General features: G+C 43.8%; 1 protein-coding gene across 1 annotated transcript in view; it reads right to left on the reverse strand.

Moving 5' to 3' along the window:
- Nucleotides 1-26,683, reverse strand: part of khdrbs3 (KH domain containing, RNA binding, signal transduction associated 3) — a gene marked incomplete at its 3' end in the record, with an annotated part of 234,070 nt that overhangs the window by 11,682 nt on the left and 195,705 nt on the right. The window contains exon 7 of the mRNA XM_084312684.1: nucleotides 15,900-15,985. Coding sequence (XP_084168810.1) covers nucleotides 15,900-15,985 — 86 coding nt within the window. The remainder of the gene's footprint in view (nucleotides 1-15,899; nucleotides 15,986-26,683) is intronic.

Below are 26,683 nucleotides of genomic sequence, written 5' to 3' on the forward strand. Positions count from 1 at the left end.
ACGGCGACGCCCAAAGTCAAGCCCAGTATGAGCTTCATCAATCCAACACAAACCCTGCGGAAAAACCAAACAATGCATTTTCCTCGCGTTTAAGCAACTTGGTCAATGTAGCCTCCTTTTCAGCCGAGTGAGGCCAGCTGTTCTTGCTTACAGTGCGATGCTTCCAATCAGCCGTCGCAGCAGAGGTGCCACCGCGCATCTGCCACGGGTGTCACGACACTATGATATTCTTGACACCAGCCGTTGGGAAGGAGAGAGAGAGAATATTTTGGCTGTGTACCCTATATGACAAGACCTGACAGGCTACTAAATAATTTGATTTCACACCATGCTAAATTGCTGGGCTATGTTCCAGGGTGGGGACCCCTTCTAAATAAATATACATTTACATGTCATAAAAATTATTTAACTTAACCACAACTCACATTGTGCACAGGGGTAAAAGAATAAGCTGGGCTCTCCTGTAGAGAGTGTGCTTAAATTTGAATACCAGGGGAGTAAAAGAAATCACAGTAACAAGGAAGTCATAAAGCGCCACAAACATGTGCTCACGACTGGCAAGCTGTTCCAATCTTTCACTTCATTCTCACTTGTAAAAATACTCCAGAGGCTATAAGGAACACGCCAACAGTATGGGAAATGCGCTTACCGTCCTCTCTAGTGTCAGTTAGATTCCAATTCCCTCTGCAAGCTAGCCTAGCTTAGCACAAATGAAGGGAAGCGGATACGGACCAGTTTTAAGCTAGGCTAGTGGTCCGTATATATCCGCTAAGCTAGGCTATCTTGCAGCCGGATAGCTTTCTACTGAACGAGAGGAAATTGGTATCCGTCTTCTTGTCTGACTCTGGAGAAGACGGTAAGCTAATTTCCCATGATGTTGGCGTGTTCCTTTAACCCTTTCACTGCCACACGACAGAAGGTTAACCCTTTACTATCACACAACCAACGGTTGCCGGCTGTTGTGTGGCAGTACAAGGGTTAACCTTCTGTGTATTGTCGCAGTGACAGGGTTAACCGTTTGGTAGTATGGCAGTGAAAGGGTTAATGTTAGGGATGCTCGATATTGGCTTTTTTACCGATACCGATATTCCGATATTGTCCAACTCTTAATTTCCGATACCGATATCAACCGATATCAACCAATACCGATATATGCAGGGTTTCCCCGTCCAAAAAACTGAATAATTTCAGGTAACTAATAATTTCACTGGATATATATAACAAATATTGTTATTGTTTTTAATTTTTTTTAAACCGATACCGATATTTTCCGATATCACATTTTACTGCCGATATCGGCCGATAATATCGGTTGGCCGATAATATCGGACATCCCTAGTTAATGTAATGTCAAAACCGGAAGCTAGGGAGGGACTTGTCATGGACATGGATTAGCGCTTACAGTAGCCAATAGCGCTAAATGCGCATTACGGTCGATCCATTAGCTAGCAAGCGAATGTCAGCAATGTACATTATCAACATTATGCAACATTAGTAACGTTAGCTAGCAAGCTAACATTGAACATTTGTTCAATTTAGTTAAAGAGGCCGAGTGCTAGCTTAGTTACAATATGTTTTTATTTTTAAAAACGTTTTTATTTATCGTTTTCCAGGAATTTACTAACTCTAAAATACCAATAAGAATACCTGCAAAACTCCTTTTTTGTCATTGTTGGGACAGATACTGGCATATAAGTCAGTGCAAGACATATGTGATCAAATAACAGAAACATCTAACTCTGGTGCCTATACTCAATTTATACCTACCTACTGCTTTCACTGTAATCATAGTAATCGTAAAAAACTACCAACCTCATACTAGTCTACCCATATACTCTGTATGACAGCATGTACTGTACAACAGTGCTGTATACTGTATACCGCATATATACATTTACCACATATATGTATCCATATTTGTCTGAATATACCTGCATATAACCCCTCTATGTACTACATACACCTGCATATAGCCCATAGCTCTGTATGATAGCATGTACAATAATGCTGTATACCATATATACGTATCTATCCTATCCACACCTGTCTGTACTTACATGCACATAGTCCTTTACTATATCTATAACTGTAGTAAGGGCTGTCCCCGACTAAGGATTTGGTTAGTCGACTTTGATTGGCCGAAATTAGCCGATAGTCGACTAATTAGTCGACTATGAAAAAAAGAAAAATTTGAAAAAAAAGTATAATTTTGTTTTTATTTTTATTTTTTTATCATTCCATTTGGGCTGTGGGGGGTGCTTAATGTCTGAAGGAGTCGACTGAATGCTTCTTGTCCTCTGCAAAAGCATGCAATTGGTCCACTGATGGATACATCTTGATATTTGTCTAGTCCAGTGTGTTCATTAGATGGGTTAAAATCCTCTTTCAGTGCCTCTGTGCCTGTTTTCTTAGGCAGTTAGCCTCTGGTATGCGTGCCATTAGCGTTAGTATATACATTTGACGTAGAAACTGTACATTGGAGGAGGTTGGGTATGTGGGGGGGGGATAAAGGCTTGATAAACATGGGTTTAATACACCAAAATAGGTTCAGGTAAATCAAAGAGTTACAGCAGATGACTCAGAGTGAACAGTGGCCGAGTGTGTCCAGACTGAGCTCTAGAGATCGTTGATATTGGTTACATTATATACAGGAGAAGTGAGAAGTGTGTCCATTGTCTTGGGGTAGTTGGACTGGACATGTGAGTGTTGTGGTTGGCCTGTTCTGTGGGGGGTTTCGGGGTGGTGAAGGGGGGGGGGGGGTTAACGTTAGACAGGGTTAGACAGAACTTGGTTATTGGGGGACAATGGGCCAAGGAGGGGGTAATTACAATTGGGGTGGTGGGGAGATACAGTTATTCCACAATAAACAATAAACATTTAGGTAGTCAATAGGACTAAAATAAGGAATAATAATATAAAATAGAATAAAGAATAAAATACGGTCCGGGATCTACATTCTGGTATGTATATACATTCAATTTTTTTTTATATTTTTAGTTGTACTGTACTTGTGCTGTATATAATGATGATGATGATGATGATGATGATGATGATGATGATGACAATACATTTTAATCTAATCTAATAAAAATGTTATTTCATGAGGCCTATAACTATACCCATTCATTCCGTTCCTGCTCGTGCCTCATTCCGTCCTGCTCGTGCCTCATTCCGTCCTGCTCGTGCCTCATTCCGTCCTGCTCGTTCCTCGTTCCGTCCTGCTCGTGACGCCAAAGACAACAAGGAGCAGCCGCTGTGGCTCCGGCACGTTGCGAGCCGCCGCCACATCAGATTTAGCCCCGTCACGCGGAGAAGAGCAGCACTCCGTTAGAAACCGTTAGACACTTCTAATTTCCGGGGGTCGACGTTTTATCAATACCTCCGCACTACAGTAGGTCTCTCCACAAGTATCCTTTCCTTCTCAATTACGGCAGGCCGGTGAGTCCTCCTCCTCCCGACTCTTTGACTTAAAGGTCAAAGATCTGCGGATTATCGGCATGCGTGGCTCGGCTCCTTAAAGTCAAGCGCAGTCAAACGCCCTGCGGCGCATCAGAGATCAATCAGTAACGACATGTAGAGTGCTCTGTATGCCTGGTCTGTGTCTGCATCTGGGACGAACACACATCATGTAGAGCTCTGTATGCCTGGTCTGTGTCTGCATCTGGGACAAACACACATCATGTGACTTATCTTCTTTAACATTTTTATGTTACATTATGTAAACGTTTCTTAACAGCGAAGGATGGAACAAGAAGATGGAGACACCACGACGCTTGATTACATTATCGCCTTCAAAGGTGTTTTTTTTCAGTTCCTGCTGATTCACTCAATGCCAACGAGAGAGAGAGAGAGAGAGAGAGAGAGAGAGAGAGAGAGAGAGAGAGAGAGAGAGAGAGAGAGAGAGAGAGAGAGAGAGAGAGAGAGAGAGAGAGAGAGAGAAAGAGAGAGAGAGAGAGAGAGAGAGAGAGAGAGAGAGAGAGAGAGAGAGAGAGAGAGAGAGAGAGAGAAGGAGGGTGGCAGATGTCTTGAGAATGTTGTCAGCTGGTGACATGAATACTTTAATATAGTTATTTTATTTTTATTTTAACTTAAAGAAACCATTCGTTGATATCGACGGTTCTGTTGTGAGGAGGATGTGTGATAATCAGACACAACTCACCAACGGGTTCTCCGTCTCGAGAGCTCAGCCGCATCTCGGCACTTAGTATATAGGCCCAAAGTTGAAGAAATAATCGTCTGCGGTTCGCTAGAGCTCGGTTCGCTAGAGCTGCGGTTCGCAGAGCTCCGAGACACAGGAGACGTTGGCGAGTTGCACGTCTGATTATCACATGTCCTCCTTGTAGGGCTGGGCGATTAATCGATTAATTAGAATTCATGATTTAGGAAAAACTTCTTTTTACAAAAAGTGATGTTTGGTGAAAGTTAGATTTGCACTTTATTAATCCCAATAGGGAAATTCATTCTTGTTTGATGATCAAGAGGCACCTTTTATTTTATTATTGTTATTCTTTTTTTTTAAGTGAAGATTGGTGAAAGTTAGGTTTGCACTTCAATCCAAATAGGGAAATTCATCTTGGTTTGATAATTTTTTTGTGTCGAATAAAAACAAAGCTTATTTGAATGATTTCCTTGGCGTTTCTAGTGTTTAAGAGAAAAAAAAATCGATTAAATTCGTAAATCGGATGTGGCGTGAAAAAATCTGAGATTTTATTTTTAGGCCATATCGCCCAGCCCTACCTCCTCGCAACAGAATCATCGGATAAAGGTTGAGAATCGGCGACGTGCCCCTTTCAGGAAAGGTTCACCTGAAAATATCTTCCACATTCATCATCATTGATTCCAAAAACCCCAGCTTGGCCTATAGCCAAAACACCACCGCAGCTAGCAGCACGCACACAAGCAATTAGACGACGTGTCTGGGCAGGGATCGGTCAAGTCTCAGTAGAGATATTGCCCCGTCATAGGTGCGAAACGCGCTTTAACTTCCTAAATAGGTCAGCTCTTGATTTGACATTCATCAGCGGGAAGGTGTCCGCTGTTCAGCGCCTCCCAGCCCTTCAGCCAGGCCAAGATACGGAGCAATCTGTCTTAAAACGCCAACCTGGAACCTTGAGAAACAAAACACGGAGCCTATTAGGTATACCCCCCCCCCCTTGTCTCGTGAGCAGGGATCTGATTTCAGGCCTATTTTTTATTTTATTTTATTTCTCTCTCTACAGGTATAACAGGTATAACAGCCCACCTTTCCCCGGCATCTGTCGTCTCCATGAATGGTTGATCTTCCGCACTGATGTTGCCATTCTGGGGCGCCGTGAAACAGATGGCGGTGTTAAATCTGAATGATGTAGTACACGTCCCCAGTGGACTTTGTTTTCTTACATCGTCATTACTCTTCTGTTCCACCGTGATAAATTTGAGGAAATCCAGGAGGACATTAAGAGTGGTGGCGGAAGGCAGAGTGGGGGCCTAGCCAGCCCCCTGATGCATGTGCTCTGTGCGGTGTGAGCACTTTTAAACAGGGATAACCCATCATGAAGGGGTTCGGAGGATTGTGAATCTTCCTTGATGCTACTGTGTGTAATCCTGTAGAGGGGGGGGGGGGGGGGTTCACAGCCTTGGCTGCAAGGTCGGACAATAACACAATGATGATGTATGTCGTGGACTGATTGCAGTACAGAACTCACGGTTGATATCTGAAGGACAGCAATAAGCATAAACTGAGACCCCAAAAATAATAATATGTATATATATTAAGATAAGATAAGATATTCCTTTATTGATCCCCTTGGGGAAATTCAGGCAGCATGGGGGAGGGGGAGAGGGGATGTTTTAACTTAAAGAGATACTTTAAGGGGGAGGGGAGGTACAGGTACATGGTAATAGGAATATAATATATATATATATTTTTTTTAAATATATACAGTATCTGGATTTGTGTTTCCAGCACGTGTTTGAAGTCCAAGTGATTTCAATTGGAAACCCCTCCTCAAGGATATGCTGATGATTGCTACATGGAGGCTGATTGCGAGGCAATCTCACTATGGCGGACGCCTGCTGAGGTGTCACAAAGAGGGACAGAAAGGTCCACATCAAAGCCTTACAAATGAATCAAATCTCTCTCGCCTGAATCAGACCCTTTATGTTGCCTTTCTACTCTTTTTGGAACCCAAAAAGAAAAAAAAGCATTACGAGGGTTCCCACCTCGACGAAAAACATTATTCCAAAGGATGCGTGAGGAGTAGCCAGAGTGGACTGTAGTGCATGACCTGCACGGTCCATTATCTGTACGGTACGACTCTTGGATGGTTATTTTGTTGTTGCACTAAACATGAGTGCAATACATCATATCTACAGTAGAATACGGCCATTACATCTAAAAGGCCCCTGGGACCAAAAAAATAAATAGTTATATTTAGGAAGGGTTTTTTGCCTATTCGGCTACAAAATACTGCTGATGGCGCACACACACACACACAAACACGTTGGGTTATGCCATTCAGAAATCCAGCAACCCTCCTCCTCCTCCTCATGTCCTACACTGTCTGTCTCCTGCGCTGAGACGTACGGCTGCTCCTCGGCTCCGGGACGTGTCTGCCCTTTAAAACACTGTCACACCGCTATCCTTGCAACTGTGAACCCTCCAAGAGCCAGGTGTCACAAGGTATGGTGAAGGCAAGGTGCCAAGGTGTCAGCCTACACCCCCCACCACCACACCCCCACCCCACCATTCCTGTCTCACGGGTGTCAAAGATGAAATATGAAACAATGTCTTGTGATCACGACAAGAGCTTGCGAGTGCCAACGCCTCCGCGCGACCCGAGTGTCCGGTCAGGGGCCGGGGGGACCGTGGCTGTCATCCCCCTCGTTTCCCTGTGGAGAGATTACCTTCGTTTTGCGCTCTTTCTGCTAATAAAGAGACTCATAGGCAGCGGCCTCCTCCACCCTGCCCCCCTCGACCTTAACACACACCTGATTAATATCCACGCGCTCCGCACCTTCAAGAGTCCTCCTCTGCTTGTAACGAGAGCTTAACCTGTTAATCTGTAGACCGTTTTCGCCTAAAGGTACATGCCTAAGTAAATGGAAGATTGCTCCACTTCTGCAAGGTCAATTTGCATGTTCTTGGTATCTAGGAACATCTAGGGACCTGGGGGTATGTATTTCCAGTGTCAGAAATATTGTGTCTGTTACTAGTAATTATTCAATTGTAATGAATAAATTAATTATGATTAATTATGATTTATGATTTTGATGATGATGATGATCAAAAATGTATACGGGTAGGAGAAAATGCTCACTGAGCTCATTCACCACCTTATTGAGATCATGTGTACAAAAAAATCTAAGCAAATGAACCGCGGGAAGATGATTAAACAGAAGGATTTGTAGATAAAGTAATTAATGATAATCGACTTAAATGATAAATTCATATTTGACCTTGAACTTGACCTTGACCTTATTATGGCCAAATCATACATCTATGGATAGGGAAAATGCTCCTCTTTCCAATGGTAGGGTTGAATCTGGATTTAGTCATTTCTTGCGGTTTTTACGATAATTAGCATTTTCCGATAAATTTGTATTTCCGATAAATCGTATAAAACATCGGTAAAAATGAAAATATACACTTTGACTACTGTTTTTGATAGGGTTATGGTCTTTACTCTTGGCTACAAAAACATTATTAAAAACATTGACCTCTTAACATCCAAGGGCCCACATGTGGACGATTCTTTGCCGACCTCTAGTGGCTCGGGTGTGCATTTCCTTTAATACAATATATAGATAGAATTAAAGCCCTATTTGTTGCCGGTCGATTTCCCTTTCAGGTGACAAAATCCGTTCAGCGGTTCTCGAGTTACATGCCGATATGTGAGGCGTGCCCCAAAGTACGCAAAAGTACACATTACCACCCCCGACTCCCGGGGCTCTAGCTCCGTCAATCATTTGGCGATCTCGAAGATCTTTGCACACGGTTGTAGCCAATGAGTGTGGCTTTCCAAGGATACCATGATATGATAATTGGGGATCTAATACGGTCTCTGTTGATCAATTTATGATGAAGAAAAGCAGGGGGACCTTAAGGCTTAACAGGTTAAATGATTCTTGTTTTTGGTGGGCTGTGATCAAGAAATTCCTTGTGTTGTCTGTGCATCAACGCTGCTCTGTCATGTCCCCTGTCTCATTGTCTCTGTGTGGGTGTGGGTATGTGGGGTTAATTGCAGGATCAGAACCTGGTGTGGAGGCAGGTCCTAAAGCATCCACAGCTGCTGGCGATCACCAATCACCTGGCTACTAATACCCAGTGTATGCTCGTTTCCTGTTCATTCCCATCTTGTTTTGTCTTGTCTAATCCTGCCTTGTCCTCCTTGTCTTCAGTCCTCTACCTGGCTCCCCTCACTGCGCTCGTTCTGGATCCTGTGTATGACTATCGCTCGTCTGACTACCCTTCTCCTGGATTACCCTCTGGACTGGACTGTGTGCGTACCTGGCCTTGTGTACAAGATACACAAGATACAAGATACAAGAGTTTTATTTGTCACGGCATACAAGTATACAATGAAATGCGGGGGGTCTTGCCCGCAACGATGTGCATAATTACAATAGTAATATATAATAAGAATCCAATAGAACGACATTGTGCAATAACAAGTAACAAAGTAGGGCATAATGGTATCTGTACATGAGTTATTTACAGAGCATGGTAGGACATGCTAGGTCCTGTGGTAGTGCAATACACTGTTAGCTACGGATGAGGCACTGGGTCTTTATGTACACTGCTAAATGCTATACAGTGCTATATTTTACAATCTCAAGCTATACTATACTATTCTTAAAGTGACCTTTCCTTCTGTAAAGTGACCATAAGTGTGAGCGTGTGCAGCATGAGTTTGTGTGTGCTCATGTTAAAGTGGCTGCTAGTGTGTGAGCGTGTACAGTGTGTGTGTTGTGTGTGTGCTCATGTGTGCTTGTGCGTGGAGAGTTCAGTGTTCAAGGCTCTGATGGCCTGGGGGAAGAAGCTGAGCCGAAGTCTCTCTGTCCTAGTTACTGGTGTTCGCAGGCGTTTGCATGACCGCAGCAGCATGAACAGGCTGTTGTTGGGGTGGTGAGGGTCTTTCATTATCCTGCAGGCTCTGGATTTGCACCTCTTGTTGTATAGGACCTGCAGGGTTGGTAGTGCAATACCCGTGGTACGCTCGGCTGAGCGCACCACTCTCTGTAGGGCCTTCTTGTCCTGTGCCGTGCTGTTTCCATACCAGGCAGTGATGTTTCCAGTCAAGATGCTCTCTACAGCTCCGGAGTAGAAGGACTGGAGTATCTTCCCAGATACTCTGAACTTCCTTAACTGTCTCAGGTGGTAGAGGCGCTGCTTCGCCTTTTTTACGACTGAGTCTATGTGTGTTGTCTATGTCAGGTCCTCTGAGATGTGGACCCCCAGGTACTTGAAGCTGCTCACCCTGTCCACGGTAGCCCTGTTTATCCTCAGTGGTGTGTGTGTCTCCTGCTGTCTCCTCCTAAAATCCACGATCAGCTCCTTGGTTTTACCAATGTTAAGGAGCAGGCTGTTGTCCTGGCACCAGTGTTCCAGTACCTCAACCTCCTCCCGGTAGGCCTTCTCGTCATTGTCCGAGATCAGCCCCACCACCACTGTGTTGTCCGCAAACTTCACTATGGAGTTGGAGCTGAACTTGGCCACACAGTCATGTGTGTATAGTGAGTACAGCAGGGGGCTCAGAACACAGCCCTGGGGGGACCCGATGCTCAGGGTGATGGTGTTGGAGGTCTGGCACCCCACCCTGACCGCCTGGGGCCTTTCGCTCAGAAAGTCCAGTATCCAGGCGCTCAGAGCGGAGCTCAGACCCAGCTCGATCAGCTTGTCCACCAGTCTGGTGGGGACTATGGTGTTGAACGCTGAGCTGTAGTCAATGAACAACAGTCTCACATAGCCCCCCTTCTGGTGGTCTAGGTGAGAGAGGGTGCTGTGCAGTATTTGGGAGACCGCATCATCAGTGGACCTGTTTGGCCTGTATGCAAATTGCATAGGGTCCATATCACTGGGGAGGGAGGCACAAATGTGATCCTTGACCAGCCTCTCGAAACATTTCATGGCCACAGAGGTGAGTGCCACCGGTCTGTAGTCATTGAGACCTGTTGGGGAGGGTTTCTTTGGTACCGGGATAATGGTAGACATCTTGAGGCAGGCAGGGACCACTGACTCCGCCAGGGATCGATTAAATAGGGGCTAGCTGGTTAGCACAGGACTTAAGTATGCTGCGCTACTGGCGTAGGGGCCAAACGAGCGTAGATCGCTGGCCAATCAGAGCAACGCGGAAGGAAACGTTTGTTGCCAAAAGGATACACGCGTCCTGGTATTCCATCTGGGCGAGCAGCTTTTCTGGTGTTCACCTGCATAAATGCTCTTCTCACACTGTGTACCGACAATGAGAGCGGCCGCGCCCCCCCGCGGATGCCCCCCCCCCCCCCCCCCCCCCTCCACAACAGCCGGCGCGCCAGTGACGTCACTAGCCGTTGAGCTAGCGGCGCCACTGTTTGCACCAAACCGTGCGTAGAAGGTGTTGAGCTGGTCCGCGAGGGAGGCGTCGTCGCTCCCCATTGAGGGGGCGCTGACTTTGTAGTCAGTTATCGTCCTCAGTCCCCGCCATAAGCCCCTTGTGTCATTCTGTGCCATTTGTGCCTCCATTTTGTCAGCATACGTCCGTTTTTCAAGTTTAACAGCCTTGCGCAGAGTGTAGACTGTAGTCTTGTACTCTTCCATGTTTCCTGTCTCTCTGCCCAGGTTGTAGGCAGTGGTGCGAGTATTCAGAGCTGCTCTGATAGTACTCTCCACCCACGGTTTCTGGTTCAGGAACACCCGCACCTTCTTTGTGGGGACAATACTATCAGCAAGTGTTGTTATGAAGCACACAACAGTGTCTGCGAACTCGCTGACGTCACTGGCGCTTCCCTCAAACATTCCCCAGTCTACGTCCTCGAGAGCATCCTGAAGCGTGGCCTCTGATTGGTCGGACCATCTTTTTACCTCACATGACACGACGGCGTCACGTGATCTCTGCTTGTAAACAGGAATGAGCAAGATGGAGTCATGGTCCGATGTGCTTGTAGCTCCCGCTAGTGGAGGAGCCGGTACAGCCTTGTAGCAGGCTCTGAACGGGGTGTAGCAGTGGTCGAGCGTGTTTCCTCCCCTGGTGGAGCAGGCGATGTGCTGAAAAAAGGATGGCATCACTTTTTTCAGATTCGCCTGATTGAAGTCGCCGGCAATGACCATGGCTGTGTCTGGATGTTTAATCTGGTGGATGTTGAGATGCTCCGCCAGCTCCGCCAGAGCCCTGGCGGTGTTTGCTTGGGGAGGGATGTATACTGCAGTCAAGATGACCGCGGTAAACTCTCTGGGGAGGTGGAAAGGGCGACATTGAATGGAGAGATGTTCCATGTCCGGGGAGCATGAACGGGAGAATACCTTTATCTCCTTGGGGTTAACCCAACCGTTGTTGGTAATGAGGCAGACACCTCCGCCGACGCTCTCACCGGAGGCTTCTGTGCGATACGCTCGAAAGACGGTGAAGGAGTCCGAGGGAGAGACGCTGTGGTCCGGAGTTGCTGGCTTCAACCATGTCTCCGTAAAGCACAAGATGTTGCAGTCTCTCACTTCTCGTTGGAATCGGACCCGCGCCCTTAAATCGTCCATCCTACTCTCCAGCGAAAGTGCATTTGCCAGGAAGATGGATGGGATCGCCGGACGGTAAGCAGATCTTTTTAGCCTTAATCTGACTCCGCTTCTCCTACCTCTATGCTTTCTCTTTGTCCTGCCACCGCCTTTGTCCCGCTTGATCTCCGATGGCCAATCTTGGCATAAAGTGTCTCTAAACTCCTCTTTAAGTCCGGAGTTTAGGTCAATAAGTGACTGGCCATCGTATGACGTCCCCGCCAGTGTGATTTCCATAAAAAAAGTAGTAAAAATAAACATAATGAGTAAAAATAAGCACAATCGTTACGGAGCTGACCCAACGGCAACTAACCTGGGCCGCGCCATTATCTAGACCCTGTGTCTTTTGCATTAAACTCCCTTGAAACCCGTTTAGTTGTCTTGCTCGTCTCTCTGTGAGTCTTACAGTCGAACCGTAACATGCTCAATCTGACTGATAACAGAAAACATAGGCCAAATATAATTCATCTTACAATGCTTGTGTCAGCATCTGCAATGTGTTAATATGTACTGCGAGTATTATGACAAGTGTTACAACATGTACATCATTGCACTGTGTTCAAGTGACTTAGAAATCCATCCACTAATTCAATTAGCACTCAAATAGATGTGGAGTGCAAATCCCCACCATGTGGCAGCTCACCATTTATTTTATAGTAGCCCACACATTAGGCTATTACACTATTGGGTGAAATAAACCTTTCCAACTATTTGTGTGGAATAAATGTTCAAAACTATTTGGGTGAAATAAACCTTTAAAACATTCATTGACACCTATAAGTCTCCACTACAAATAATTCATGATATGAAAGGGGCGGGACTTATTTCAATAGACAAATAATGAAATAAATGAATTAATGTTATAAAGGTACTCGACAATAGGTTCACTATGGCATGTTGTAAACAGGTGCCAGATAGCTGATTACCAACAAACCTGTGTAGGCTATTATCGCAATCTTGAGTTCAAAAGGTGTAACTTCATACTGAATATGTATTTCAAAGGACAATGGCGGAAATTAATTCAAATAAGATACTTGTCGCTGACCAATTGCAAAAATATTCCAGAATCCACGTTTCATCCAAATCAGCCCTGTAGTTTTAGAGATTAGATCAAATCAGGCACAGACTGCATGGTCGAGATGAGAATAAAAAGGTAGGATTGCTTTAAACCACAAGCCCGTCGGGTGGGGTGGGGTGGGGGGGGGGGTACATGACAGAGAGAGACGGTAAATTGCTCTGCTTGTTATCCTCCAGTTACTGTAGTCCTGCCACCCCGTCAGAGGGAAGATGTGGGGGCAGCGTGAGGCATTGTTAGGAGACGTCTTGTCCACACACACGCACACACACACATACAGTACACACCTCCTCTCAAAGCCCTGGTCTGCTCCGGCTGTAAGGCTCGTCTCGACTTCCCCCAGGCTCAAGGCAAAAGAAGGGCTGCACCTTGGTCCATCAGAAACTAAATTGGATTTCCTTTCCCAGTCGGTGCTCTAAACGTAATCACATGGGCGGCCCCACTACACAAGAAATATGAACGGAGACACGTTTTCATTCTCTGGTTGACTGAGCTCTTGATAAAAGGACTAACCCTGCACGACATGTAAATACAGGTTTTTAAAACATATTATTCTCTGTATGTCGTGGCCGTGAAAGGTTTGTTTTTATGTTGGTAATGTGTTTAACCACTGAAGCTAAACGGACGTATATATTCCCATTCTACAATGTATATGTGATATACCCCACGCTGGTCAAAGAAATCACTGATTGGGGCGTTAAAAGGAGGAAAGCTGCGGTAAAATGGCTGAATGTAATGAGGAAAAATAGACGATTGTTTACTTGCAGGTTGTTCTATTTATGTCTCTCTCTCTCCCTCTTTCTCTCTGTCATTCAAACATCTAGGGCGGGATCCACAAAGAATGGATTGCACGGTGCTAATTGCACCCTTACTTACAATGCATTATGAATTGAAAATGGGGGACCCTGAAGGATAACAAGACGAAAGTCTTTCTCTGGTCTGCATCCCCTTAACAATTGTGTGTATTGAGCCGTACTGTATTGTACCCATTCACCCACCTGCACTGTGATTGATTGATTGAACATTTTATTAACAGATTGCAGAATGGGTACAATACAGTACGGCTCAATACACACAATTGTTAAGGGGATGCAGACCAGAGAAAGACTTTCGTCTGGTTTACATCAGGGTCCCCCATTTTCAATTCATAATGAATTGTAAGTAAGGGTGCAATTAGCACCGTGCAATCCATTATTTGTGGATCCCGCCCCTAATGTTGATGTCCTAGGAATAGAGACTAAACTCAAATCAACCAACCCACAGACTCTGTTCATAGTTCAACAACACCATCTAATCTCTACACAGAGTATCTCTTTATGATATCTGATCTATCCATCATGTACATGCACAACATCAGCTGACAATATAAAAGAAAAGCCCAACAGAGACACGAGAAATAAAGTACACAAATAACTGAATGGAAACAAGTCTCTGGAGTCTCTGTCCCATTAGTGGCCTCTTCTCAAGCCAGATAACAGATCTGAGATATGTGCCTTTGAGTCTGCCGAGCCTCCAGCTCTTACATCCTAAGCCTCTGCCGTTATTCACAAGGCTGCTTTTAAAACAAATAGCTCCGGATACCCAGGGCACAGCCAGCCAGACAGCCAGCCTGCCAGCCAGCCAGCCAGCCAGCCAGCCAGCCAGCCAGCCTTCCCCCCAGTGAGCCTATCTACATCTAACAGCCAGCACTTCGACATGTACCCCTCAAGCCTCTGAAAGGAGGAGAGGGGGGAAAAAACAACAACAGAGAGAGAGAGAGAGAGAGGGAGAGAGAGAGAGAGAAAAGAGAGTCCAGAAAAGAGATTGCACGTAGAGAGATGGACGAGGCCCGGATGACATACATCCTGACACAGTAACAAAAGGGAACATTGAGCATTCAGCTCACAAAAGGCGAGAAAACAGACTAATGTGCATTTTCCCCCTCTCCGTCCGTGTTCCTTATTTCTTTATTTATTTTTATCTCCATTTCCCCCACCCCCCCCACAGCCTCACTAATGCAATGCAATTCTTTTGACACCTTGAATGCGGCGACAATCTCCCTCGCGCCGAAACTGCCCAGGCAAGCAAAAGGAAAGAAAAAGGGGAAAGAAAAGGAGGCTGAGCGGCGGGTGACAGAGACACAAGACAAGACTTGGTGACACGCCACGACGCGGCACCCGGAGCAGACACATCGATCTTGTGTGACACGGAGAGGGCGATAGCCCCAATCAGGAAATCAATACTGTGCATTTAGCCTCACGCACGACCCCGCCGGCGAGTGGAGCGATAATCGCGCCGTAAAGGCGCTTTGTTTTGCGTTGACTTGAAACCCTGACGGCAAAATGTAATTTTCCAAGCTATTTAATACCGCCGGTGACAATTTCGACTTCATTATCTGAAATGCATGCATTTTGCACGTGTTTCCTTGACAAGGCCGACCTGGAATGGGTTTATTTCCAGTCCCGTCGGGGGCCTGAGGCCTACGCCGTCCAAATGCTTTACCTGTCAAACCTAGCATTGTAACAGCTGGCTGTGTGAGCCCTGGCTATGTTTTCCAATTTCCTCTTGTATTATGCTGTTACAATATAATAGCTTTCAGCATTTACAGTACAGTATATGCATAGCCTATACGGCCCCGCAGAAGCTAACAGCAGTAACTACATTTTCTTTTCAAAATGTAGTTATAAGTGAAATTGAACTTTGTGACAAAGTTTCAGAGATCAATCTTGCTCTCTTTTGGAGAAAAAGGGGTATAAAGAATTGCAGTGACTACAAAAACACTGGATAGTCAAATAACTTTAAAGCAATTTCTCTCAGTATCACTGTTTGTGTACTGCTTTTACCTTCTGCAGGTCAGTGTACGCCAAGAACATTGCCGCTATTCACGGAAATATTCTTTAGCCTACATAGAGACTCCACTTATTACATTCCATTCCACCCTCTCAGTTTCTCTTTTATGTCCACACGAGTGGCATTGCATAAGGCTCTGGAATACATACTACGCCGTGCTTCCTCTGAACTCCGCTTACGTAAGTGGACTAATGCACAGCACAGCGCAGGGGTTCGGAGGATGAAATGACCGGCGGGCCACAGGAACGGAGACGTGAACACAGAACTTACTTTTGCCCTTGATTGCTGTAGTTGTTGTCGTAGGATTCATAGCCCTGGTCGTCGTACGCTGTGCCATCATACCCATCGTCGTATTCCTAGGGAAAGAAGGACACAGTTTATACATAGTCATATTATATTATATTCGTGGGGTGTTTTGGATTATGGAGACATGGTTTAGCTTACAGACATGCTGCTGCTTCCACTCTAAAGCCTCTGGACTCTGCACGTCAATCACTTCAAACTCCAGCTCACTCAAAATAGAGCTGCCAGACTCACTCTTCACTGCTCTATAAGGAATAGTGTGGAGGGAATGCAGGCTAGACTGTCGTGGATGAGGGTGGAGGAGAGACTAGCATGCAGTTTGATTAGGTTTTTAAAGAACATTTGTACCTTAGGTAAACCCACTCAATTGTATTCTATGCTTTTATCCACCAATGATAGACATGGCCATAATACCAGACATGCTTCAAGTAGTCGCTTTACCCTACCTCTGCCTAGAACCAACGCTTTAAAGAAAACTGCAATGTATAGAGCCATAACATTTTGGAATAGGATCCCATTACATATCATACGGACGGAAAACAAGGACAGTTTCAAAACTAAACTTAAAGGAGCCATAATCCGTAAAGGAAATCGATAGGCCTATATGTCATGCATGAGTGTGGCTGCAGCCATGTTATCCAAACTTCTTCTGTTTACTTTGTGTTTTTTTTAAAGGTATGGTGAAATGGATTCACCTATGACCTTTTGTTTTATTTTATATTGATTATGTATGTGATATATGACTGCTTTACACTGAATGTTTCATATTTATATGTGTATATCTGTGAGGACCCCAGGAAGAATAGTCAATCAACACGTTGATGATGACTAATGGGGATCCTAATAAACATAAACATAAACATTCTGTCCTTAGATGTATCACTCGTGAGAGTTATGGTACCCATCATTGTATCCTATATGCTAAGGCTAGGTGGTCATCAGAGACATGACTTGCATTGGCATCTGTTTCTGTATAAGGCCATTATTGGTGATCTCCCATTCTACATCCCCTCATTGCTGGATTGGAGCTCTGGACTCATACTCACTCTAGTGATTGGCTTTACACTTAAGGTTTCTAGTGTTTGCACTGAATCAGGAAAATCTGCTTTAGGCTTCTGTGCCCCAGAAACATGGAATGTTTTGCAATGCACTTTAAAACTCAATTCATTAGTATCTATTGGTCAGTTTAAATCTTTAATAGCAAACCACTGCAGATGTTTTAAATTATTTTAAAATTTTAATTGATTGACTTTCTTTGTTTCTATATTTTACATTGTATTTATTATGTTTTGTATTCCTCGATATCGATGTAAATGAGAGCTTGCTCGAATGAATGAAAGAGGGCACATAGTTACAACATGAAAGAGGGTTATTAGGCTACACCAATCACAGAGTCAGATCCTAACCAAATCACTTCAATACTCTTCCACTGCAGACAAGGTTTATTTTCCTTTCTCCCCCCCCCCCCCCCCCCCCCTCCAAAAGTGGTCACCAATGGATACAGGCCGCCATGTTGGAAGAAAGACAACCGCTATGCAAACATTCTGTGCGAGAGGCCTCTATTATACGGACTGATAAAAGGACTGAGAACCAGTGCTTTGCTGATCCTTTCAACTCAAGATATCATGTAATCACATTTGTAGAAATGCTGCAGATAAAGCGCTGCTGTGGGTTTCCATGGCGGGGGAGGTGGAGGCTCGATGGGCTTGAGATATTATTCCATAATACTTTTCATTTGGAATGAAGCTTGCTGGGAATCTAACAAACACAGCAGTGAGTCACCCTTCTAGGAATTAGCATTTCAGTTATTGCGATGGTTTGCACATAGAAGGAACAGCAGTTTTGAAATCATTATATTTTCATAGCAATATTCTAACTAAAAGCACTTGTCCATGAGCAGATGACTACTACTTTGGCTTGCGGTTTTTAATCCTCTCTCTCTCCCTCTCACTATCTCTCCCTCCCTCTCCCTCTCCCTCTCTCCAAGCCAACTCTTCCTAAAAAATAGGATAAAAAGCCTGAAAGGAGCTGTACGTGGTATTTTTTAGTTTATTAAAACAAATGGTCTATGTGTTAAAATAATAGCTCTACACTCCAACAGCCATCACTGATATCGAGTGTTTGGTCAGTAACATGGGTCTCCCAGTCCCTCCGCTCTGCAGTAAACTGAAAATAAATGTTCTGGTATCCCGTTCCCACTTCATCCAATCAGGAGAGAGATCACTGCAAAAATGGTCTGAAAAAAATAAGAATTTTAAGCAACTGTGTCCTTGAAACAAGTAAAATAATTTACAAGAGCAGTAAGCAAATTTAACTTGGCAAGACTTCTTGAAATAAGTATATTAAGGTTCTCTAGTGGGAAGGAATGCCAGACATTTTATTTTGTGTTTACCGCAGAGCGGAGGGACTGGGAGACCCATGTTACTGACCAGATACTCTATATCAGTGATGGCTGTCGAAATGTAGAGCTATTTAACACGTATATTTTAACCAAAAAAACGTTTGGTTTATTCATGATTGAACAATACAAATTGTGAAATGACGTATCATGTACAGTAAGTACAGTTTGGAATACTCTAGCTGCCAGTGTTGTAGTCGAGTCACCAAATCTCAGTCCCCAGTGTTCAAGTCTGAGTCCAAGTCCGAGTCACCAAAGAAGAGCCAGAGTCCGAGAATCGAGTCCCCATTACCCTAGTCCGAGTCCAAGTCATCAAGGTTCAGTCCACTCCACTCTGGCCGTCAAAGAGCTGACATACAAATAAAAAAAGGTCTACATTAAACATAAATGACAAAGCGGGCAGTTTATTTACTTTGTGACACAATAGCCAAACAAATGCACTAGCCATCAATATTGTACTGTATTTATCAATTAACAAGTCAGAGTCCTCGTCTGCACCTTCCGAGTCCGAATGCAGTCAATGCTCGAGTCCAAGTCCAAGCCTGAGTCATCAGTGCTCAAGTCCAAGTCCAGTCATGAGTCCTTTGAAAATCAGTCCAGGACTTGGGTACTACAACACTGCTAGCTGCTAAGAGTACTCACCATGTTTCTCTTGCATACATACGTGTGTATATATATAGTTACCACTGTGCACCACAGTGTCAACCACAGCTCTCGTCTCGAGTTTCATCATCACCTCAAAGGATGACCCCCCCCCCCCGCTTACCACGATCCCCGCCGAGAGGAACATCAAAAGGGAAACAGTGCCGCACCCGTCCTAATTTGGGATAAATGGGATTTATGTTCCACAAAAGACACCGACCCCTAGCGACTCAGCCCTCATCCCCTACACACTTCTGCACTAATTCCATCTGCCCCCGATTTGCATGCTTGAAGTGAGTGGCTGGAGCAGAGAGGAAAATACTCATCATATCCATATTATTATTAAGGGCCCTAATGCCTGATTAGAAACATGCATTTGCCAAATGACAAGTATTTGAATTGGGCCTTTTATCTTTAATCCTCCAGAATGGAGAACTGTGCGCGGAGGAACTACACATGTATGGCGTTCATCAAAGTAACTGTAGTGTGACGCTTCAGTGTTTCTGGGCTTCAGTTTCCCTCCATTTTAGGGCATCCGTCTTCCTCTCCTCGAACACTTTGTTATTAGTCGGACTGTGTTTGCCTCTGGATTGGCCCAGTTGAGGAAATCCAAGCCGCACGTCGACGTCACATTTGCGCAAAAGGTAAATTGTTCCGTCTCTCCTTCACACTATAAAATTGTGATGCACCATTAGCCTTCCGTTGTGAAAAGATTCTGCCTCTGCTGATGAGCAGTGGATGTGATTGATTGAATGCCAAAAGCAGCATCAGGGGGGGGGGGGGGCTGCCTGCTGGAGCTCAAGTCGCCCGCCTACTGTACATCCGGTGGGGATTCTCCACCTTGGGTCTCGCTGCCATCAAAGTCGGGCGCTTCGCCGGCTGCGGTGGAAGCTTGAGATGTCCCCAAAAACCGCGTGCGTCATCCAGGTCGTGTGAGGTAGACAGATGTTCAGGTGCATAGATATATATAAAGACTAGATGGCGCAAGGCGGAGTCTCCCGCGTAGTTCACCGGTGGCCATCTTGCTTCAGTGGACTACTGCTTTAAGGTGAGTGATCTGCACAAACAAAAATACTCTTAACTCGCTGAAATCTTGACGGATTTACAAACGGTTTGGTTTATTACAAACGGTATTAACCTGGCTATGATACTTGCTTGGAAGAATTTGTATTACATTTTTGAAAGTCCATTATAAGTATGCAGTGATGATAATGATAACATGATGACTACATCTGACATTTTTAACAAACCAAACGGTTGAACATTTTGCAAGCTATGGTTATTTCAATAGTACATGCACTATAGACATTCATGTTATGAGTGGGCGTGCTACCCTGTAGCAAGATGGCCACCATGTGGCAACATCGGTCTCCGTCGGCCAGCAGCAAGGGTGAGTCATCTAGTCTTTATATACATCCATGTTCAGGTGACCAATACCGTTCGGGATATTACCCATAGTGCTTTGTAGCCAAGTGCTAACGAAATATAACTGCGCTACGAAACAATACGTGACGTTTTGTCACTTCATGCTTTTTTTATTTGATTCATTTTTACTTTATGTCTCTTCTTTTGTTACAGACATTACATTTGTTTGACCGATTTTTTTATCAGTGGACACAAATAGAAACCATTCTCAGTTGCTTCTCGGTGGACACTTCGGCTTTTAGACGCCTATTTTTATTAATCCACTTTCTGTAGCTTGTTTGCATTTTCCAGTGCCTCTTGTTCAGTCCTTCCATCTGCAGCTGATGTCTGACCTCGACAGAGACCTGGGTGGGCAGCAACGTGTCGTTCCTCAGCGAATGGCTGTTTTATCTTTTGTCCATTTCCTCCGTGTCCTTCTTTTGAAATTCAAGTTGACCCCTGATAACCAACGAGACGGATCCCCAGACACGCCGCCCTGGAACAATCGAAGGGGTCGATTCCAGTACACGCCGTACAGACTTGGAGAAATATTTGCTACCTGAAAATAAAATCCATCAACATCTAAGCACGGTGGTGTAGTGGTTAACACTGTCGCCTCACAGCAAGAAGGTCCTGGGTTCGATTCGGTACCCGGGTGGGGTATATCCCGGGCCTTTCTGTGTGGAGTTTGCATGTTTTTCACGTCCTCGCAAGGGTCCCCTCACCCAACAAGAGATAAATCCAATGGAAAGACATGCAGAACAGATCGCTAACGCTGTCGTGTCCCTGACGAAGACGGACAGGAGCACTTGGATTGGTCCCCAGGCGCGTCCCCACGCCGGAACCCTGGCTGCCCTTGAGGGGAAGGACGACGGGATGGATCAAGCGCAGAGGGGACATTTCAACAGCAACCCAAATAATGTGTGTGTCCTATGTGTCACCCATCTCGCATGTGTGTGTCGCTGCATGATGATGTAGCAACGTGCTACAAATAAAGACTTCTTCAAAGTCCAGTTTCATCAATATTCAAGACATAAAATGGATGATTCTTTCTTCCAAAATATTTTGGAAGCAAAGGGCTTGAGATATTATTCCATAATACTTTTCATTTGGAATGAAGCTTGCTGGGAATCTAACAAACACAGCAGTGAGTCACCCTTCTAGGAATTAGCATTTCAGTTATTGCGATGGTTTGCACATAGAAGGAACAGCAGTTTTGAAATCATTATATTTTCATAGCAATATTCTAACTAAAAGCACTTGTCCATGAGCAGATGACTACTACTTTGGCTTGCGGTTTTTAATCCTCTCTCTCTCCCTCTCACTATCTCTCCCTCCCTCTCCCTCTCTCTCTCTCTCTCTCTCTCTCTCTCTCTCTCTCTCTCTCTCTCTCTCTCTCTCTCTCTCTCTCTCTCTCTCTCATTCTCTCTCTCTCCTCTCTCTCTCTCTCTCTCTCTCTCTCTCTCTCTCTCTCTCTCTCTCTCTCTCTCTCTCTCTCTCTCTCTCTCTCTCTCTCTCTCTCTCTCTCTCTCTCTCTCTCTCTCTCTCTCTCTCTCTCTCTCTCTCTCTCTCTCTCCCTCTCTCACTCACACACAGTCTACACATCACAGAGATAATGTAATCCTGCAGGGAGCACGGAGGACTTGTGTCCTTTGTGGTTATTTATTTCACGAAAACAGGATTTGGAGGATGACCTACTGAGTAGAATGTGAGTTCTAAATGTTCAGCTCCACTGTATGTAAAAGCAAAGCGTGTTACTTGCCTCTTGCCTGCCGGAAACTAGGTTTACTGAGCCGGGGTTCCTCCGTCTCAAGATGCAACTTTCACCCTCATTGTAAAAAAACAACAACATACGTTTTTGCATTGGCGTGTTGTTGTTGTTGTTGTTGTTGTTGTTGTTGTTGTTGTTGTTGTTGTTGTTGTTTACCGTAATTTTCAATGGTGCTGAGTGTACAAAGCATTGTACAGGACATACAATCAATTTGGTAAATGTTTAATGGCTGCATTTATATAGCGCTTTACAATTTTGTTCCTCACATTTTACCCATTCACTCACACATTCACACAGCGATGGACGGAGGCGACCGTACAAGGTGCCAACCTGCTCATCAGGAGAAATTAGGGGTTAAGTGTCTTGTTCAAGGAGGAGCGGGCATGGAACTGGGAACCTTCTGATTACCAGACGACCGCTGTCGCCCCCATTTAAATTAAAACAATAGATCAAATAAATGATGATAATAATAATTATTATTATTATAATAATAATAATTGTAAAGGCAATCCTATGGACCACAGTTGGCTCCAGGTATGATGTTGGCAGTCAGACACGCTCCGAATTGCAGTCCAAAAAACTGATTTAAGAGAGCCGGCGTATTTTATAAAATAAACAAGATTTATTTTAAAGCAAAGTATTTATTTTAACAACAGCCCCAATAGCTGTCTATAACTATAAAACAAACAAAAAGTGTTTAGTAAATGAAGACAAACTAACAATCAAGTGCGGTCAAAAACGGTATGCCACCGCTCTACCTGAGGCCTATCTGAGCGGACTACCAGGAGTAGACCAGGTAAGACTCCATATTTCATTATGACATAATGATAAACACATGTAATAAACCCAAAGCACAAATAATATAATACACTTGTATCTAATGAGACAATAAAGATAAAATGTTCCCCTATTCTGGTATAAGAATTTGGCTCGTACAAGCCGACCCCTAGTTGTTCTTGTGGGTAAACAAAACAATTACAACTTTAAAATGATAAAAGGAGCCAAAATGTATAGTCCATTAAAATGTTTTAATCCAAAACAAAAAAATCTTCCATCTTCCAAGTTATCAGTTAATAGTGAGCAGTGGGAAAGGTGTGTGTGTGTGTGTTTTAATAATAATACTACAGTTCATAAGCAGGAGCAATTAGCTGAAACAATTACATGTTGATGGTGGACGATTACCGATAAAAAAAATCTAAAAGGTCAAAAAGAAACAAGAGTGCCTAGTTCTAGGTCACGTTGTAACAGATTCCATGACTCCGCTGCACTAATACAGAAAGCCATCTTGCCAAGATTAGTTCTAGCTCGGGGAACCTGAAGACGATCACTGGAGCGTGTTACGCGTGGACCAGCGCTACAATAAGCACTTTGAGCTGCAATGTATGTATGAAAGGTGCTATACAAATAAAGTTTATTATTATTATTATTATTATTATTATTATTATTATTATTATTATTATTATTATTATTATTATTATTATTATTATTATTATTATTATTATTATTATTATTATTATTATTATTATTATTATGAGTGTTATTGTTATTATTATTATTATTATTATTATTATTATTATTATTATTATTATTATTATTATTATTATTATTATTATTATTATTATTATTATTATTATTATTATTATTATTATTATTATTATTATTATTATTATTATTATTATTATTATTATTATTATTATTATTATTATTATTATTATTATTATTACTATTACTATCATTATTACAATAATAATACAATAACCAATAGGTGCAGACTCTCACAGTAATGACCGGCTGCTTGAAGCCTTTTTACAACGCATCCGCGTTTCCGGGTTCCCACTTTGTGCTCTGATTGGCCAGGTCATGTGACATGAGCGCCAATCGTGGGACGGCAAGTTTCTACACTGGTTAAGCTTAGGCACTCTTCGAAGTTGGTTAAGGTTAGAGTTTGTCTTAGAGCGTGACGGCAAGTTCTTTCGCCGGTTAAGGTTAGGCACTCTTTCGAAGTTGGTTAAGGTTAGGGTTTGTCTTAGAGCATGGCGATAGAACGCCAGGTATAGTTTGCAGGCTGTTCGATGCGGAAATGGGCAAACATGCTATTGGGCGCACATGTCACATGACCTGGCCAATCAGAGCGCCGGAAACGCGGATGCGTTGTAAAAAGGCTACACGCCGACCGGCTACCAGAACATCTCACAGCGTGGTTTTATCCAACGCATGAACGTCTTTGTGTGGCCATTTTCAGCGTTCCGCTCCAAAGTGATGGATATTATACACAGTACGTACGCTATGGTGTGTACATGTACAGGTCGCCTCTCTGTGGCGCCACAGACTCCCCAGAATAACCGCGTACAGGGGTTCCACGACACAGTCTTTCATTCAGGATCTAAAGATAATTATTTTTTATTTTTGTATGCGCCCCTTTTCAGGTTTCTATACTCAAAGGGGAATGATGTGTGTATCCTGTTCACACGGCATCAAAGTAGGACTGCTACAGGCTCCCAGTGACTGTAGACCACGGTGCTACATGGCTATATTCACCACATGAAAGCGTTCTACTCCAAAGTGAGTGATATAGGCAGAGACGTGGAGGAACCAGGACGCGGACCTCCCTATAGCTGCTTCCCTCACTAGCTCTGGAAAATCAAGCTGGTACGACGCAACTCCGCGGAATGAATAGATTAAGACGTGAAATTGCTTATAGGCTACTGGTAAAAGTAGAAGTTCTTTTTTTTTCAGATTTGCTGTGATTAGTGTCTTAGAAACATATTGACGTTTTAAAAGCTATTTTAATGTTTGTTTTTTTTAAAAGCAATTTTTGTTATATTTTGGGTGCCGATGACGTATTTCACTTTTTATTTTTATTTTTTTTATCCACTTTTTCTCCCATTTCTATATTTTTCTCCCATCCCAATTTCGTATAATCATACAATTCAACCCTCCCCTGTCATGAACGCTGTTTCTTGCCTCCCACAAGCCGGCTGCAATGTGGACTAAGTCATACATAGCACAAGTCCCCTCCGGTACTTGAGGTAACAGCAGTCGCATCTTTTGACATAACATTTTTAAAATATTTTTATTATTTATTGAAATTGACATTCCTGACATTTTAAGCAATTGATTGCTATTTCGCTAATGACGTGAGTGACGTGGCGTTGAGTTCTCAGTCAAGGACACTATAAAAGAAGGAAGGGTCATCACATCACATGAACACACATTGGTGCCAAGTGTGAAAACGTTGAATGGGTTGAATGGGATTATTTAAACAGGTTTTTACCTGGGATGTCAGAATCATCTGCAATGTGTTGCATTGTTAACTAGCTGACATTTTATATATTGGTTGATTTATATTTCCTCAGATAGATAGCTTTCAATACAGGCTACAATAGAACTGGCACCAAGCAGAGCATAGGAAGCTGGTATTCAGATGTGATGGCCCTTCCTTCTTTTATAGTGTCCTTGTTTTCAGCGAGGAAGTCGCCTCATATTAATTTCCCCACCAGTCTTCCCTCTTCCTATATCCCGCCTCTTTCATACAGGCCACTAACTGTACATAATCTTTACACACCATGATTGCTGGGAGATTCCTCCTCTTTTTATGTACAATACCTGTACGTGTTAAGTGGACTACATTATATAGCACTCTCAAGTTTTATATTTCACCCTCATTGTAAAAAAAAAGGACATACGTTTTAAAAAAGCTTTTTGCATTGGCGTGTTGTTGTTTTTGTTTATAATTTTCAATGGTGCAGAGTGTACAAAGCATTACATGTAACAGGACATACAATCACTCACACATTCACACACTGATGGCAAAGGCAACCATGCAAGGAGCCGACCTGCTCATCGAGAGCAGTTAGGGGTTCAGCTTCGACACGTTGCCCGGGAGGATCCGGAATCGAACCGGGAACCTTGTGATTACCAGATGACCAGCTCTACCTCCTACCTCCTCTATACTAGTATACTTGAATTTGACATGCACAGAGAATACAGCAGTGATGCCATACCAATTACGGAATCTGTTGTACAAGTGCTGGTGCAGTGTGTGAGAGCGAGAGAGAGAGAGAGAGAGAGAGAGAGAGAGAGAGAGAGAGAGAGAGAGAGAGATAGAAAAACAGAGTCCAGAAAAGAGATTGCGTGTCACCCGAACAACTGCCTCTTTGAACTGCTGCGGTCAGGCAAGCGATACCGGAGTCTCAAGGCGAGCACAGAAAGACTCAGAAGAAGCTTCTATCCCCAGGCCATCAGGCTGCTAAACGAACAATGAATGAACACTACACAACAACAACCACCAAACGCACATAGCACACACATCCACACGCAGACACTCACTTTAAACAAACACACTGTAGCACCCACTCCACACACTTTATAGCACACACCCACTTTAAACAAACACACTGTAGCACCCACTCCCCACACTTTATATTTATGGATGAAGGATTGCACTACAACTCGTACACCTTACTGTAAATTGTACCTAAAATTGTACCTCATCCCATTTCTGCTTTGCACTAGATAGTACTGTACATTAGTACA

This window comes from Notolepis coatsorum (assembly GCF_963971535.1).
Source record: "Notolepis coatsorum genome assembly, chromosome: 4".
Lineage (NCBI taxonomy): Eukaryota > Metazoa > Chordata > Actinopteri > Aulopiformes > Paralepididae > Notolepis > Notolepis coatsorum.